The sequence below is a fragment of the Streptopelia decaocto genome (assembly GCF_964273445.1).
Source record: "Streptopelia decaocto genome assembly, contig: HAP1_SCAFFOLD_2231, whole genome shotgun sequence".
NCBI classification, from domain to species: Eukaryota; Metazoa; Chordata; class Aves; order Columbiformes; family Columbidae; genus Streptopelia; species Streptopelia decaocto.
In genome coordinates this window covers 583-17,172 of record NW_028116175.1, presented here as the reverse complement: position 1 = coordinate 17,172, position 16,590 = coordinate 583, and the positions used below count along the sequence as shown (strand labels likewise).

The following is a 16,590-nucleotide window of genomic DNA, read 5'->3' as shown; positions in this document are numbered from 1 at the left end:
GGGGACATGGGGACATGGGGACACGGGGACATGGGGGACATGGGGACATGGGGACATGGGGACATGGGGACATGGGGACACGGGGGGACATGGGGACATGGGGGGACATTGGACATGGGGGGACATGGGGACATGGGGACAATGGGATATGGGGACATGGGGACATGGGGACATGGGGACACGGGGGGACATGGGGACATGGGGACACGGGGACATGGGGGGACATGGGGACATGGGGACACGGGGACACGGGGACACGGGGGGACACGGGGACATGGGGACACGGGGGGACACGGGGACATGGGGGGACATGGGGACACGGGACATGGCGGGACATGGGGACATGGGGGGACACGGGGGGACATGGGGACATGGGGACATGGGGGGACATGGGGACACGGGGGGACATGGGGGGACATGGGGACATGGGGACCTGGGGGGACATGGGGGGACAGGGGGACATGGGGATTATGGGGGCATGGGGGGGACATGGGGACGTGGGGGACAGGGGACAATGGGATATGGGGACATGGGGACATAGGGACATGGGGATGTGGGGGGACATGGGGATGTGGGGGTTATGGGGACACGGGGACATGGGGACCCCCGTGACCCCCCGGTGACCCCGTGACCCCCGGTGACCCCGTGACCCCAGGAGTTCCACCCGTCGGGCCGTTCCCGCGCTGAGTTCCTGGCGTTCGCGGCGCAGCTGGACCAGGCGCTGAGCCCCCGGTACCATAGGATCCACCTGCACCTGCAGGTACCCCAAAACTGACCCTGAACCCCCAAAACTGACCCCAAACTGACCCCCCCAAACCGCCCCCTGAGCCCCCGGTACCATAGGATCCACCTGCACCTGCAGGTGAACCCCAAAACTGACCCTGAACCCCAAACTGACCCCAAACTGACCCCCCCAAACCGCCCCCTGAGCCCCCGGTACCATAGGATCCACCTGCACCTGCAGGTACCCCAAAACTGACCCTGAACCCCAAAACTGACCCCCCCGAACCGCCCCCTGAGCCCCCGGTACCACCGGATCCACCTGCACCTGCAGGTACCCCAAAACTGACCCTGAACCCCAAAACTGACCCCCCTGAGCCCCCGGTACCACCGGATCCACCTGCACCTGCAGGTACCCCAAAAATGACCCCCCTGCACCCCCAAACTGACCCCCCCGAACCGCCCCCTGAGCCCCCGGTACCATAGGATCCACCTGCACCTGCAGGTACCCCAAAACTGACCATGAACCCCCAAAAACTGACCCCCCCGAACCGCCCCCTGAGCCCCCGGTACCATAGGATCCACCTGCACCTGCAGGTGAACCCCAAAACTGACCCTGAACCCCAAAACTGACCCAAACTGACCCCCCCAAACCGCCCCCTGAGCCCCCAATACCATAGAATGCACCTCCGGGCACCCCCAGACTGACCCCCCAGCCCCCCCAAACCGCCCCCTCGTGACCCCGCGTCCCCTCCCCCCACAGGCGCTGTACGGCCCCATCGACCCGGACCGGGACACGGGGGAACCCCCGGGGGGGGGCGCGGGGGGGGATTCCCCGGGGGATTCCCCACTGGGGGGGTCTCGGGGGGGTCGCTTGGGGGGTCCGTGGGGGGGGTTTCCCCGGCTGTGTCCCCAGGGGGTTCCCCGGGGGGGTCCCCGGGCGTTTCCGGTTCCGGGGGTGTCTCAGGGAGTTCCCCGGGTGGTGCCGCTTCCGGGGATTCCCCGGGGGTTTCCCGGGGCGGGGATTCCCCGGGGAGTCCCGGGAGGGTCGCGGGGGGGTCCCCGGGGGGTTCCCCGGGGGTTTCCCGGGGCGGGGGGCCCGGGGGGGTCCCGGGGGGGCCCGGGGGTCCCGGGGGGGGCCCGGGGGGGCCCGGGGGTCCCGGGGGGGTCCCGGGGGGGTCCCGGCGCGCCCGGCGGGTGGTGGCGGCGCTGGGGCCGCTCCTGGCCGAGGCGAATTTCCAGCGCCTGCCCGAGGCCGCGATCACGTTCGCGCTGCTGGTTCAGCACCCGGGGGACCGGCTGGAGGTGGGGGAGGGGGCGGGGGGGGGGAGGGGCGGGGGGGCGGCTGGAGGTGGGGGAGGGGCGGGGGATGGGGGAGGGGCGGGGGGGGCGGGGGGGCGGCTGGAGGTGGGGAGGGGCGGGGATCTATGGGGTCTATGGGGGTCTATGGGGTCTATGGGGGTCTATGGGGTCTATGGGGAGTCTATGGGGGGTCTATGGGGGTCTATGGGGGGTTCACGGAGTCTATGGGGGGTCTATGGGGGTCTATGGGGTCTATGGGGTCCATGGGGAGTCTATGGGGGGTCTATGGGGGTCTATGGGGTCTATGGGGGGGTTATGGGGTCTATGGGGGGTCTATGGTGTCCATGGGGGGGTCTATGGGGGTCTATGGGGTCTGTGGGGGGTCTATGGCGGGTTCAAGGAGTCTATGGGTTCTATGGAGGGTCTATGGGGTCTATGGGGTCCATGGGGAGTCTATGGGGGGTCTGTGGGGGTCTATGGGGGTCTATGGGGGGGTTATGGGGTCTATGGGGGGTCTATGGTGTCCATGGGGGGGTCTATGGGGGTCTATGGGGTCTATGGGGGGTCTATGGCGGGTTCAAGGAGTCTATGGGGTCTATGGGGGGTCTATGGGGTCTATGGGGTCCATGGGGAGTCTATGGGGGGTCTGTGGGTGTCTATGGGGGGTGTATGCGGGTCTATGGGGTCTATGGGGTCCATGGGGGGGTCTATGGGGTTTATGGGGGGTCTATGGGGTCCATGGGGGGGTCTGTGGGGGGTCTATGGGTCCATGGGGGGGTCTATGGGGGTCTATGGGGTCTATGGGGTCCATGGGGGGTCTATGGGGGGGTTATGGGGTCTATGGGGTCCATGGGGGGGTCTGTGGGGGGTCTATGGGGTCCATGGGGGGGTCTATGGGGGTCTATGGGGTCCATGGGGAGTCTATGGGGGGGTTATGGGGTCTATGGGGTCCATGGGGGGCTATGGGGGGGTTATGGGGTCTATGGGGTCCATGGGGGGGTCTGTGGGGGGTCTATGGGGTCCATGGGGGGCTATGGGGGTCTCTGGGGTTCAGGTGCCCCCTCCCCCAGGTCTCCGTGGACCCCAATGAGTACGAGGAGCTGCAGCTCTGGGCGCTGGGGGAGCGGATCGGGCCCCTCCCCCCCGACTCCGCCCCCGCCCTCGCCCCGCCCCCCCGCTGGAAGTACCGGCCCCGCCCCCAGCCCCAGCCCGACAGGCACGTGCGGGGGGGGAGGGGGGATGGGGGGGTTGGGGGCAATGGGGGATGGGGGGGTTGGGGGGATGGGGGTGGAGGCAGATCTGGGGGGCCGGGGAGCCATGGGGGGGACAATGGGGGATGGGTCTCATGGGGGTCCCATAGCAGGGGGGTCCCATAGGGTTGGGGGTCCCGTAGGGGGTGCCCATGTTTTGGGGTTCACTCTCCATGTTTTGGGGTTCACTGTGTTTCGGGGTCCCCAGGCACTACTTTGAGCGGGTGGTGGTGCTGGCGCTGGGGGTTTGGGGTTCACTCTCCATGTTTTGGGGTTCACTCTCATTTCGGGGTCCCCAGGCACTACTTTGAGCGCGTGGTGGTGCTGGCGCTGGGGGGTTTGGGGTTCAATGCCCATGTTTTGGGGTTCACTCTCCATGTTTTGGGGTTCACTCTCAGTATTTCGGGGTCCCCAGGCACTACTTTGAGCGGGTGGTGGTGCTGGCGCTGGGGGGTTTGGGGTTCTCCATGTTTGGGGGTTCACTGTTGCTATGGGGGTTCACTATCAGTTTTGGGGTTCACTCTTGTTTCGGGGTCCCCAGGCACTACTTTGAGCGGGTGGTGGTGCTGGCGCTGGGGGATTTGGGGTTCAATGCCCATGTTTGGGGGTTCACTGTCAGTTTTGGGGTTCACTCTCATTTTGGGGTCCCCAGGCACTACTTTGAGCGGGTGGTGGTGCTGGTGCTGGGGGTTTGGGGTTCACTCTCCATGTTTTGGGGTTCACTGTGTTTCGGGGTCCCCAGGCACTACTTTGAGCGGGTGGTGGTGCTGGTGCTGGGGGGTTTGGGGTTCAATGCCCATGTTTGGGGGTTCACTGTCAGTTTTGGGGTTCACTGTGGTTTTGGGGTCCCCAGGCACTACTTTGAGCGCGTGGTGGTGCTGGCGCTGGGGGATTTGGGGTTCAATGCCCATGTTTGGGGGTTCACTGTCAGTTTTGGGGTTCACTCTCATTTTGGGGTCCCCAGGCACTACTTTGAGCGGGTGGTGGTGCTGGTGCGGGGGTTTGGGGTTCACTCTCATTTTGGGGTTCACTCTCAGTATTTCGGGGTCCCCAGGCACTACTTTGAGCGCGTGGTGGTGCTGGTACTGGGGTGTTTGGGGTTCAATGCCCATGTTTGGGGGTTCACTGTCAGTTTTGGGGTTCACTCTCATTTCGGGGTCCCCAGGCACTACTTTGAGCGGGTGGTGGTGCTGGTGCGGGGGTTTGGGGTTCACTCTCCATGTTTTGGGGTTCACTGTGTTTCGGGGTCCCCAGGCACTACTTTGAGCGGGTGGTGGTGCTGGCGCTGGGGGTTTGGGGTTCACTCTCCATGTTTTGGGGTTCACTCTCATTTCGGGGTCCCCAGGCACTACTTTGAGCGGGTGGTGGTGCTGGTGCTGGGGTGTTTGGGGTTCAATGCCCATGTTTGGGGGTTCACTCTCCATGTTTTGGGGTTCACTCTCATTTCGGGGTCCCCAGGCACTACTTTGAGCGGGTGGTGGTGCTGGCGCTGGGGGGTTTGGTGTCCCCATGTTTCAGGGTTCAGGGCTCTGGGGTTCCCCATGTTTGGGGGTTCACTCTCATTTTGGGGTTCACTCTCATTTCGGGGTCCCCAGGCACTACTTTGAGCGGGTGGTGGTGCTGGCGCTGCCGCGGGGCGCCGCGGGGGGCTCCCTGGAGCTGGGCTCGTTCCGCGCGGTGCCGCTGGACGCGCTGGAGCTGCTGCTGGGGCGCGCGCGGGCGCGAACCCCCAAACGCGCGCGGGCGCGGCTGCACGTGGGGCTGCTGCTCTGGGGCACCCTCCTCTTCCTCAACCTGGGGCTGGGGCTCATGGCCGACATGAAGGTGGGAGCCAGCGCGCTGCTGCTGGGGCTGGCGGCCGCCGTCGCCTTCCGCGGCGCCAAGGTGGGTGCGGACCCAGGCGTCCGGGGACACAGGAGTTCGGGGGCAAGAGGGGGACAGGGGGACCTCGGAGTTCAGGAGGGACCCGGGAGTTCAGGGCCAAGAGGGGGACAGGGGGACCCAGGAGTTCGGGAGGGACCCAGGAGTTCAGGGGGATCTGGGAGTTGGGGGGACCCAGGAGTTCAGGGGGACCCAGGAGTTCAGGGCCAAGAGGGGAACAGGGGGACCCAGGAGTTCGGGAGGGACCCAGGCATCCGGGGGGACCCAGGAGTTCGGGGGACCCAGGAGACTGGGGGGACCCAGGAGTTCGGGGGACCCAGGAGTTTGGGGGCAAGATGGGGACGGGGGGACCCAGGAGTTCGGGAGGGACCCAGGAGTTCAGGGGGATCTGGGAGTTGGGGGGACCCAGGAGTTCAGGGGGACCCAGGAGTTCGGGGGACCCAGGAGTTTGGGGGCAAGATGGGGACGGGGGGACCCAGGAGTTCAGGGGGATCTGGGAGTTCAGGGGGACCCAGGAGTTCAGGGGGACCCAGGAGTTCGGGAGGGACCCAGGCATCTGGGGGGACCCAGGAGTTCGGGAGGGGACCCAGGAGTCCGGGAGGGACCCAGGAGTTCCCCTTCTTCCTATATCCCCATGTCCCCATGTCCCCATATTCCCCCACATCCCATCTGTCCGTCTGTCCAGGTGTCCTCCCGCTGCTGCGCCCTGTCTATCCCCGTCTGTCTGTCTGTCTGTCCCTGTCTGTCTGTCTATCCCCGTCTGTCTGTCTGTCTGTCCCTGTCTGTCTGTCTATCCCCGTCTGTCTGTCTGTCCATCCAGGTGTTCTCTGTCTGTGTGTCTGTCCAGACGTTCTCCTGTCACCGCGGTCTCGCCGCCCTTGACCTTGAGCGGTTGCGGTTCCGCCGCAGCCCTGTCTGTCTGTCTGTCTGTCCATCCAGGCGTTCTCCGTCCGTCTGTCTGTCCATCCAGCTGTTCTCTGTCTGTCCGTCCAGGCATTCTCCCGCCGCCGCGCTCTCGCCGCCCTTGACCTTGAGCGCTCGCGGTTCCGCCGCAGCCCTGTCTGTCTGTCTGTCTGTCTGTCCATCCATTGGTGTGTCCGTCTGTCCAGGCGTTCTCCCGCCGCCGCGCTCTCGCCGCCCTTGACCTCGAGCGCTCGCGGTTCCGCCGCAGCTCGGCGCAGCACGGGGACCTGGTGGCCGCGCTGACCCGCCGGGCGCAGGACGAGGCCACCAAGGAGGCGCTGCTGGCCGGGACCTTCCTGCCGCGCTGCGGGGGTCAGGCGGACGGGGGGACATTGGGGACATTGGGGTCCATGGGGGCATTGGGGTCATTGGGGACATTGGGGTCCATGGGGACATTGGGGACATTGGGGACATTGGGGTCCATGGGGGCATTGGGGTCATTGGGGACATCGGGGTCCATGGGGACATTGGGGACATTGGGGTCCATGGGGGCATTGGGGTCATTGGGGACATTGGGGTCCATGGGGACATTGGGGACATTGGGGTCCATGGGGGCACTGGGGACATTGGGGACATTGGGGTCCATGGGGGCATTGGGGTCATTGGGGTCATTGGCGTCACTGGGTACATGGGGTCATTGGGTCCATGAGGTCCATGGGGACATTGGGGTCCATGGGGCCATTGGGGTCATTGGGATCCATGGGGACATTGGGGTCCATTGGGGGTCATTGGGGTCCATGGAGACATTGGGAACATTGGGGTCCATGGGGGCATTGGGGTCCATGAGGGCATTGGGGACATTGGGGACATTGGGGTCATTGGGAACATTGGGGACGTTGGGGTCCATGGGGGCATTGGGGACATTGGGGACGTTGGGGTCCATGGGGGCATTGGGGGACATTGGGACATTATGGGGGCATCATAGGTAATAGTGTGGGGATGGGGGGATATGGGACACGGGGATGTGGGGGGACATGGGGACATTGGGACAGGGGGACACTGGGGTCCATGGGGTCATTGGGGTCCATGGGGCCATGGGGGGACATTGGGGGTCATCAGGGTCCATGGGGTCATCAGGTCCATGGGGTCCATAGGGCCATGGGGGGACATTGGGGGTCATCAGGGTCCATGGGGTCATCAGGTCCATGGGGTCCATGGGGCCATGGGGGGACATTTGGGGGTCATTGACCTCATTGGGGTCCATGGAGTCACTGGTGTCCATGGGGTCATTGGGGGTCATTGGGTCCATGGGGGGACATTTACGGGTCATTAGGGTCTATGGGGTCATTGGGGTCCATGGGCTCATTGGGGTCCATAGGGACATGGGCGGTCATTGGGGGGTCATTGGGGTCCATGGGGTCATTGGGGTTCATGGGGATATGGGGGGACATTTGGGGGTCGTTGTGGTCCATGGGGTCATTGTGGTCCATGGGGTCATTGTGGTCCATGGGGTCCATGGGGTCCATGGGGGACATTTGGGGGTCATTGGGGTCCATGGGGTCCACGGGGGGTCATTGGGGGGTCCCTGGGGTCCCTGGGTGGTGGGTGACCGGGTGCCCCCCCAGGCGCGGCGCTGCCCCCCCCCGAGGCCGAGCGCCTCCTGCAGGCGGCCGTGGAGTCGTGGCTGCGGCGCCGCTTCCAGCTGAACTTGAACTTCAACGCGCGGCGGGCGCAGCAGCGGCTGCGGGAGCTGGGGGTGCCGGGGGGGGTCCCCCCGATAACTGACCCCCCCAAACCAGCAGCGGCTGCGGGAGCTGGGGGTGCCGGGGGGGGTCCCCCCGATAACTGACCCCCCCAAACCAGCAGCGGCTGCGGGAGCTGGGGGTGCCGGGGGGGGTCCCCCCGATAACTGACCCCCCCACTGACCCCCCCAAACCAGCAGCGGCTGCAGGACCTGGGGGTGCCGGGAGGGGTCCCCCCAATAACTGCCCCCCCCACTGACCCCCCAAAGCAGCAGAGACTGTGGGAACTGGGGGTGCCGGGGGGGTCCCCAAAACTCCTGACCCCCCTGAAACAGTGACCCCCCGAAACCACTGAACCTCAGGGGGACTCCGAAAACACTGACACCCCCTTGGGGGACCCCAACACCCCTGAGGCTGGTGCTGGGGGGACCCAGGCGTCCGGGGGGACCCAGGCGTCCGGGGCAATAAAGGGGGTCCCGACTTGGCTTCCGGTTCCGCCTTTTATTCCCGTGTGGGGGCGGGGCCGATGACGTCATCGTCCTCGCTGACGTCATTGGTGATGTCATGGGTCATACCGATGTCATCACTGATGTCATGATGATGTCACTGGCTGTAGTGACACGGCTGATGATGTCATCGGGCGCCTCAATGCGATTGATGACATCATTGGTCACACTGGTCTTGTTGATGATGCCATTGGCTGTGTTGATGATGTCATTTGCACGTGTTGACATCACCGTGATGTCATTGATGACATCATTGGCCGTGTTAGTCTTATTGATGATGTCATTCATTGTGATGATGTAGCTGATTGTGTCATCGGTTGTGTTGATGTAATTGATGATGTCATCGGTCATATTGGACTTGTTGATGATGTCATTGGCTGTGTTGATGTTATTGGTGATGTCATTGGCCACGTTGGCGTCGTCGATGATGTCACTGGGTCCTCAGGAAGCCGTACGCGATCCCATTGGCCAGCGCCAGCGCCCCGCCCAGCCAGGCCACGCCCAGACAGTGCCCGAAGCGGCTCCCGGGGGGGGCCCGTCCCTGTGACGTCACCAGCCCCGCCCCCGCCAGCGCCAGCAGCCCTGCGGCCACACCCACCGTCAGGGACCCAGGCGTCCGGGGGGACCCAGGAGTCCAGAGGGGGACCCAGGAGTTCGGGGGGGACCCAGGAGTTCAGGAGGGACCCAGGAGTTCGGGAAGGACCCAGGAGTTCGGGGGGGACCCAGGAGTTCGGGGGGGACCCAGGAGTCCGGGAGGGGACCCAGGAGTTCGGGAGGGACCCAGGAGTTCGGGGGGGACCCAGGAGTTCGGGGGGGACCCAGGAGTTCAGGAGGGACCCAGGAGTTCGGGAGGGGACCCAGGAGTTCGGGAGGGGACCCAGGCGTCCGGGGGTACCCAGGAGTTCGGGGGGGGACCCAGGAGTGTGGGAGGGACCCAGGCGTCCGGGGGTACCCAGGCGTTCGGGAGGGACCCAGGCGTTCGGGGGACCCAGGAGATGGGAGGGACCCAGGCGTTCGGGAGGGACCCAGGCGTTCGGGAGGGGACCCAGGCGTCCGGGGGTACCCAGGCGTTCGGGAGGGACCCAGGCGTTCGGGGGGACCCAGGCGTCCGGGGGGACCCAGGCGTCCGGGGGGACCCAGGCGTCCGGCTCACCTGCCGCCAGCTGCGCTCCCGCCGCCGCCCAGAGGCGCCTCCCGCGCGGCGCCCCCTGCAGGAGCAGCAGCAGCAGCAGCAGCGACGCGGCCGAGAGCAGCAGGGACGAGAGCTGCAGCGCCTGCGCCGCTGGACACACGGACACGGGGACACACGGACACACGGACACGGGGACACACGGACACACGGACACACAGACACACGGACACACGGACACGGGGACACACGGACACGGGACAGACACACGGACACACGGACACACGGACAGACATGGACACACGGACACACGGACAGACATGGACACACGGACACGGGACGGACACACGGACACGGGGACACACGGACAGACATGGACACACGGACACGGGGACACACGGACACACGGACACACGGACACGGGGACACGGGGACACACGGACAGACATGGACACACGGACACGGGACGGACACACGGACACACGGACACACGGACACGGGGACACGGGGACACACGGACAGACATGGACACACGGACACGGGGGCACACGGACACACGGACACGGGACGGACACACGGACACGGGGACACACGGACAGACATGGACACACGGACAGACATGGACACACGGACACGGGGACACACGGACACACGGACAGACATGGACACACGGACACGGGGACACACGGACACACGGACACACGGACACACGGACACGGGGACGGACACACGGACATGGGGACACACAGACACACGGACACACGGACACACGGACATGGGGACACACGGACACACGGACACACGGACACACGGACACGGGGACACACGGACAGACATGGACACACGGACACGGGACGGACACACGGACACGGGGACAGACATGGACACACGGACACGGGGACACACGGACACGGGGACACACGGACACGGGGACACACGGACAGACATGGACACACGGACACGGGACGGACACACGGACACGGGGACACACGGACACACGGACACACGGACACACGGACAGGGGGACACACGGACACGGGGACACACGGACAGACATGGACACACGGACACGGGGACACGGGGACGGACACACGGACACACAGACATGGACACACGGACACACGGACACACGGACACGGGGACACGGGGACGGACACACGGACACACAGACATGGACACACGGACACGGGATGGACACACGGACACACAGACATGGACACACGGACACACGGACACGGGGACACGGGGACGGACACACGGACACACAGACATGGACACACGGACACAGGGACGGACACACGGGGACATGGGGACACAGACACACGGACATGGACACAGGGACACACGGACACATGGACACATGGATGGACAGACAGACACACGGACACGGGGACACATGGATGGACAGATGGACACACGGACACATGGACACGGGGACACATGGACACAGGGACACACGGACACACGGACACACAGACACAGCCAGGGACACACGGACAGATGCACATGGACACACGGACACACGGACGGACACATGGACACACGGACACATGGACACACAGACACACGGACACAGTCATGGATGGACGCACGGACACATGGACACACAGACACACGGACACATGGACACACAGACACACGGACACAGTCATGGATGGACACACGGACACATGGACACACAGACACACGGACACAGTCATGGATGGACGCACGGACACATGGACACACAGACACACGGACACAGTCATGGATGGACACACGGACACATGGACACACAGACACACGGACACAGTCATGGATGGACACACGGACACATGGACACACAGACACACGGACACAGTCATGGATGGACACACGGACACATGGACACACAGACACACGGACACAGTCATGGATGGACGCACGGACACATGGACACACAGACACACGGACACAGTCATGGATGGACGCACGGACACGTGGACACACCCATGGACACACCCACCACAACCCCCCAGCCCCACCCCCAGCCCCCCCCACCCCACATCCCCCATGTGCCCCACATCCCCACCCCCACACCCGAGCCCCCCAGCCCCACCCCCCCAGCCCCACATCCCCCCCCATCCCCCACACCCCCTCACCCCACCCCCCAGCCCCACACGTCCCCACCCCCCCACCCCACCCCAGCCCCCCCCCCAGCCCCACCCGTCCCCCCCCCTCACCCGTGTTCTGGTTGCGGCTGCAGCTCCAGCTCCGGTTCCCGGTTTGGACACAATCGACCCACAAGTTCAACTGCGACCCGTCGGGCAGGACCCACCAGCCCTGGGGGGCAGCGCGTGGGCCCGGACGCCGGGGTCCCTGGGGCCAGACGCCGGGGTCCCTGGGCCGGACGCCTGGGTCCGTACTGGGGGGGGGCTCTGGGGCCCGGACGCCGGGGTCCGCGGGTCCTACCTTGCCCAGGGTGGCCACGAAGAGCAGGAGCAGGACCAGGACGTGGAGCCCGGAGACGGCGACGAGGACGCAGCTCATGGCAACGCTGGGGGAGGGGTGAGGGACCCCCCAAACCCCTCTGACCCCCCAACACCCCCCACCCCAACCCCCACCCCCCAAACGGCTTCCAGATGTCACTGGGAGGGACCCAGGCGTCCGGGAGAGGACCCAGGAGTTCGGGAGGGACCCAGGAGTTCGGGGGGGACCCAGGAGTTCGGGAGGGGACCCAGGAGTTCGGGAGGGACCCAGGAGTTCGGGGAGGGACCCAGGAGTTCGGGAGGGACCCAGGAGTTCGGGAGGGACCCAGGAGTTCAGGAGGGACCCAGGCGTCCGGGAGGGACCCAGGAGTTCGGGAGGGACCCAGGAGTTTGGGAGGGACCCAGGCGTTCGGGAGGGGACCCAGGAGTCCGGGAGGGACCCAGGAGTTCGGGGGGGACCCAGGAGTTCAGGAGGGACCCAGGCGTCCGGGAGGGACCCAGGCGTTCGGGAGGGGACCCAGGAGTTCGGGAGGGACCCAGGAGTTTGGGGAGGGACCCAGGAGTTCGGGAGGGACCCAGGAGTTGGGGAGGGACCCAGGAGTTCGGGGGGGACCCAGGAGTTCGGGGGGGACCCAGGAGTTTGGGGAGGGACCCAGGAGTTCAGGAGGGACCCAGGAGTTCGGGACAGTGCCCTCCCCTCCCTACTCCCCCCCCACCCCGGTACCTCTTGCCCTGTCAGGGGGACCCAGGAGTTCGGGGGGACCCAGGCGTCCGGGCGCTCAGCGGGAACCGTTACACCCCGTGTCCACCCCAAACGGGAAGGGACCCAGGCGTCCGGGCCACACCCCCCCTTCCCCCCCGTGGGTCTGTGGTTTGGGGAGGGGAGGGGCCCGGACGCCTGGGTCCCCACCCAGGATGCCCCCGCCCCCCCACCCCCAGCCTGGCTGCTCATTGGCTGAGAGCCCAAGATCCAATGGATCCCATGTCCCATTGGCTGCTGTGCTGGGGGGGGGGGGGGGGGAGTGGGGGGGGGCACGCCCCAGCTCTGATTGGCTGCCGACTGGGGCTCCGCCCAGCTGCTGATTGGCTGATACCAGTGGTACTGGGGGGACTCCTGGGTCCCCCCCGAACTCCAGGGTCCCTCCCGAACTCCTGGGTCCCCCGGGAACTCCCGGGTCTCCACGGCAACGGGAACCGCGGGGCGCGGGAAATCCCCGGATCACGTGACCGCAGCCCGTGCCGCCGCGGGCGGGGTTTGCCGCGGGTCACGTGGTGCCGGGAGAGGCCCCGCCCTGGACGCGTCGCTATGGCAACGGCGCGGGGTCACGTGATCGGGGTAGGAGTCGGGCCGGGGGGATCGGGGGCACTTGGGGGGCACTTGGGGGGCACTTGGGGGGCACAACGGGCCGATTGGGGCAACAGGTACCGGGGGATCTATGGGGCAGATCTGGGGGGTCTATGGGGCAGCCCCCGGACGCCTGGGTCCCTCCCCGAACGCCTGGGTCCCTGGATGGGGGGTTCCCGGATGCCTGGGTCCCCTGTTGGGGGGGTCCCCGGACGCCTGGGTCCCTCCCGGACGCCTGGGTCCCTTCCGGGTGGGTGCAGCCCCTCCCCCACAGATGGGGGACCCTCAGCGCCGGCTGCAGGGGCTGGAGGATCAAGTGCAGCGGGTGAGTCCCCCGGACGCCTGGGTCCATTTTTGGGGTGTCCCCGGACGCCTGGGTCCCTTTGTGGGGTGTCCCCGGACGCCTGGGTCCCTGGGTTGGGGTCGGGGTGCCCTGGGAGGGGTCCCTTGGTCTATGGGTGGGGGTCTCCCGGACGCCTGGGTCCCTTTGCGGGGTGTCCCCGGATGCCTGGGTCCATTTTGGGGGTGTCCCCGGACGCCTGGGTCCCTGGGTAGTGGTCGGGGTGCCCTGCGGGGGGGGATCCCTGTGCCCTGGGTGGTTCTCCCGGACGCCTGGGTCCCTTTGTGGGATGTCCCGGATGCCGGGGTCCCTGCAGGTGGGGGCGGCGCTCGGGGGTCCCTGGGGGTCTCCCGGACGCCGGGGTCCCTGGGTAGGGGTTGGGGGACCCTGGGGGGGTTCCTGTGCCCTGGGGGGGTCTCCCGGACGCCAGGGTCCCTTTGCAGGCGGGGGCGGCGCTCGGGGGGTCCCTGGCGCTGACGCGGCGGCTGCGGCGCCGCCTGGAGGAGCTGAGGGGGGAGCGGCGCCTCCTGCTGGCCCGGCTGGGACAGCGCACGCGGGTCAGCGCCCGGACGCCGGGGTCCCTCCCGAACTCCTGGGTCCCCTCCCGAACTCCTGGGTCCCTCCCGAACTCCTGGGTCCCCTCCCGAACTCCTGGGTCCCTCCCGAACTCCTGGGTCCCCCCCCGAACGCCTGGGTCCCTCCCCGAACTCCTGGGTCCCTCCCCGAACTCCTGGGTCTCCCCCCGAACGCCTGGGTCCCTCCCGAACCCCCGGTCCCTCCTGAACTCCTGGGTCCCTTCCCGGACGCCTGGGTCCCTCTGGAACTCCTGGGTCCCCTCCCAAACGCCTGGGTCCCCTGGGATGGAAAAAGGGATCTGATTGGCTGGGAGAGGGATCCTATGGATGTGCAACCTGATTGGCCAAGAGAGGGGTCCTGGGGTCACATGAGTGAGACAGAGGGCTCTGATTGGCCAAGGGGTGGATCCCGGGCTGAGCGAGGGCTCTGATTGGCCGCAGGAGCTGGCACAGACCCAACGGGAGATCGAGGCCGCCCAGCGACCAATGGGGACGCTCCCCAGAGACAGGTGGGGACCCCCCAGCCCCAGGACCCCCGGACGCCTGGGTCCCCCCTGACCTCCGTGTCCCCCGGACGCCTGGGTCCTCCCGGACGCCTGGGTCCCCAGGGGGTCCCCGCGGGTGCCGGGGAGCGACGCCGCCGGGCGGGTCCGGGAGCAGCAGCGGCGGCTCCGGCGCTTCCTGGAGACCAAGGAGCGAGCGCGGCCCCCCCCAGGTACCGGACGCCTGGGTCCCTCCCGAACGCCTGGGTCCCCCCCCGAACTCCTGGGTCCTCCCTGAACGCCTGGGTCCCTCCCAAACTCCTGGGTCCCTCCCGAACTCCTGGGTCCTCCCCGAACGCCTGGGTCCCTCCCAAACTCCTGGGTCCCCCCCCGAACTCCTGGGTCCCCTCCCGAACTCCTGGGTCCCCCCCGAACTCCTGGGTCCCTCCCGAACGCCTGGGTCCCCCCTGACCTCCTGTGTCCCCCGAACTCCTGGGTCCCCTCCCGAACGCCTGGGTCCCCCCATTCTCAGCTGACCCCCCTCTCCCCCCAGCAGAGCCCCGCCCGGACGCCTGGGTCCCCCCGGACGCCTGGGTCCCCCCGGCTGCCCCCAGCGACCCCCCCGAGGTGGCGGGGGAGGGGCAGGAGGAGCCCCCTGAGGAGGACGAGGGTGAGGGGGTGGGTGGGGGGTCCCGGCTCATTTTGGGGGTTCATGGTTCATTTTTTGGGTTCGGGGGGGGGCAATCCCAGTTCATTTTGGGGCTTGGGGGGGTCCTGGTTCATTTTTGGGGTTCATGAGCGTCCCAGTTCATTTTGGGGGTTCATGGTTCAGTTTTGGGGGTTGGGGGGTGTCAGTTCATTATTGGGGTTCCCGGTTCATTTTGGGGGTTCAGGGGGGTCCCGGTTCATTATTGGGGTCCCGGTTCATTTTCGGGGTGCAGCGCCCCCCCGCGGGCTCTCGCGGTTCCTGCTGGTGACGCAGCAGCAGCGGCAGCTCCAGCGGCTGCAGCAGCAACGGGACCAGGTGCGACCCCAAAACCCCCCCCAAAACACCCCAAAAACCCCTCCAAACCCCCCAAAACCCCCCAAAATACCCCCAACCCCCCCCCCAAAACACCCCAGAACCCCCCCGACCCCCCCCAAGCGCCCCGGTTTCCATGGTAACGCCGTGTCCTCCCCAGCTGCAGGGGGCGCTGTCGGCGGCTGAGGCCCCGGGGGGGCCCGGGGGGGGCCCGGGGGGGGACCCCGAGATGACGCAGCTGGAGGGGGAGACCCGGGAGCTGCAGGATCGGGCCCGAAGGGGGCGGAGCCTCCTGGGGCTGCTGGGGGACGGTACGGGGGACCCAGGCGTTCGGGAGGGGACCCAGGCATTCGGGGGGGACCCAGGAGTTATGGGGGGACCCAGGAGTTATGGGGGGGGACCCAGGAGTTCGGGAGGGGACCCAGGCATCTGGGGGGGGACCCAGGAGTCCGGGGAGGGACCCAGGAGTTCGGGAGGGACCCAGGCGTCCGGGAGAGGACCCAGGAGTTCAGGAGGGACCCAGGAGTTCGGGAGGGGACCCAGGAGTTATGGGGGGACCCAGGAGTTATGGGGGGGGACCCAGGAGTTCGGGAGGGGACCCAGGCATCTGGGGGGGGACCCAGGAGTCCGGGGAGGGACCCAGGAGTTCGGGAGGGACCCAGGAGTTCGGGAGGGGACCCAGGCATCTGGGGGGGGACCCAGGAGTTCGGGAGGGACCCAGGAGTTCGGGGGGGGACCCAGGCGTCCGGCCCGCAGGTGTGGCGCAGCTCCTGGCCCAGCTGGATGAGGACGCTGACCCCGACCTTGACCTTGACCCCGACCTTGACCTTGACCCTGACCCCCTGCTGGCTCAGCTGCGGCACCTGGAGGCCGCGGTGACGCGGCTGCTGGTCCAGGGGGGGGGGACCCCCCAGGTGGGGAACCGGGGGGACCCTGGGGGCAATTGG

The 16,590-nt window shown here is 67.1% G+C and overlaps 2 protein-coding genes across 5 annotated transcripts; one reads left to right on the top strand and one right to left on the bottom strand.

Moving 5' to 3' along the window:
- Positions 1-655: 655 nt before the first annotated feature.
- TMEM143 (transmembrane protein 143) lies at positions 656-8,283 on the top strand (the record flags this gene model as incomplete). Its single annotated transcript, XM_082076953.1, has 7 exons — positions 656-760; positions 946-1,132; positions 1,484-2,025; positions 3,093-3,238; positions 4,868-5,156; positions 6,263-6,428; positions 7,682-8,283. Coding segments are annotated over 7 exons (1,659 nt in total), but the record flags the coding sequence as incomplete, so codon positions are not given.
- A 430-nt stretch (positions 8,284-8,713) lies between these two features.
- Positions 8,714-16,375, bottom strand: LOC309452315 (epithelial membrane protein 3-like). Of its 4 annotated transcripts, none has more exons than XM_082076956.1 (6): positions 16,355-16,375; positions 12,605-12,638; positions 11,864-11,948; positions 11,635-11,734; positions 9,458-9,586; positions 8,714-8,886 (listed from the first exon to the last, which is right to left on the bottom strand). In XM_082076956.1, exons 3-6 carry the CDS (start codon positions 11,939-11,941, stop codon positions 8,735-8,737), a joined length of 459 nt encoding a protein of 152 aa, XP_081933082.1. In that variant the 5' UTR covers positions 11,942-11,948; positions 12,605-12,638; positions 16,355-16,375; the 3' UTR covers positions 8,714-8,734. The 4 variants fall into 4 exon arrangements, with proteins under 4 accessions (XP_081933082.1, XP_081933083.1, XP_081933080.1 ...); XM_082076957.1 differs by lacking the exon at positions 16,355-16,375 and adding an exon at positions 16,296-16,308; XM_082076954.1 differs by lacking the exon at positions 16,355-16,375 and adding an exon at positions 16,157-16,175.
- Positions 16,376-16,590: the final 215 nt, after the last annotated feature.

Coding starts and splice junctions, on each gene's coding strand:
- LOC309452315 (XM_082076956.1), bottom strand. CDS start 11,941: ATGAGCTGCGTCCTCGTCGCCGTCTCCGGGCTCCACGTCCTGGTCCTG. Junction 9,587..11,634: donor CAGCCGCAACCAGAACACGG/GTGAGGGGGGGG, acceptor CCGTGTGTCCAG/CGGCGCAGGCGCTGCAGCTC. Junction 8,887..9,457: donor GGGAGCGCAGCTGGCGGCAG/GTGAGCCGGACG, acceptor GTGTGGCCGCAG/GGCTGCTGGCGCTGGCGGGG.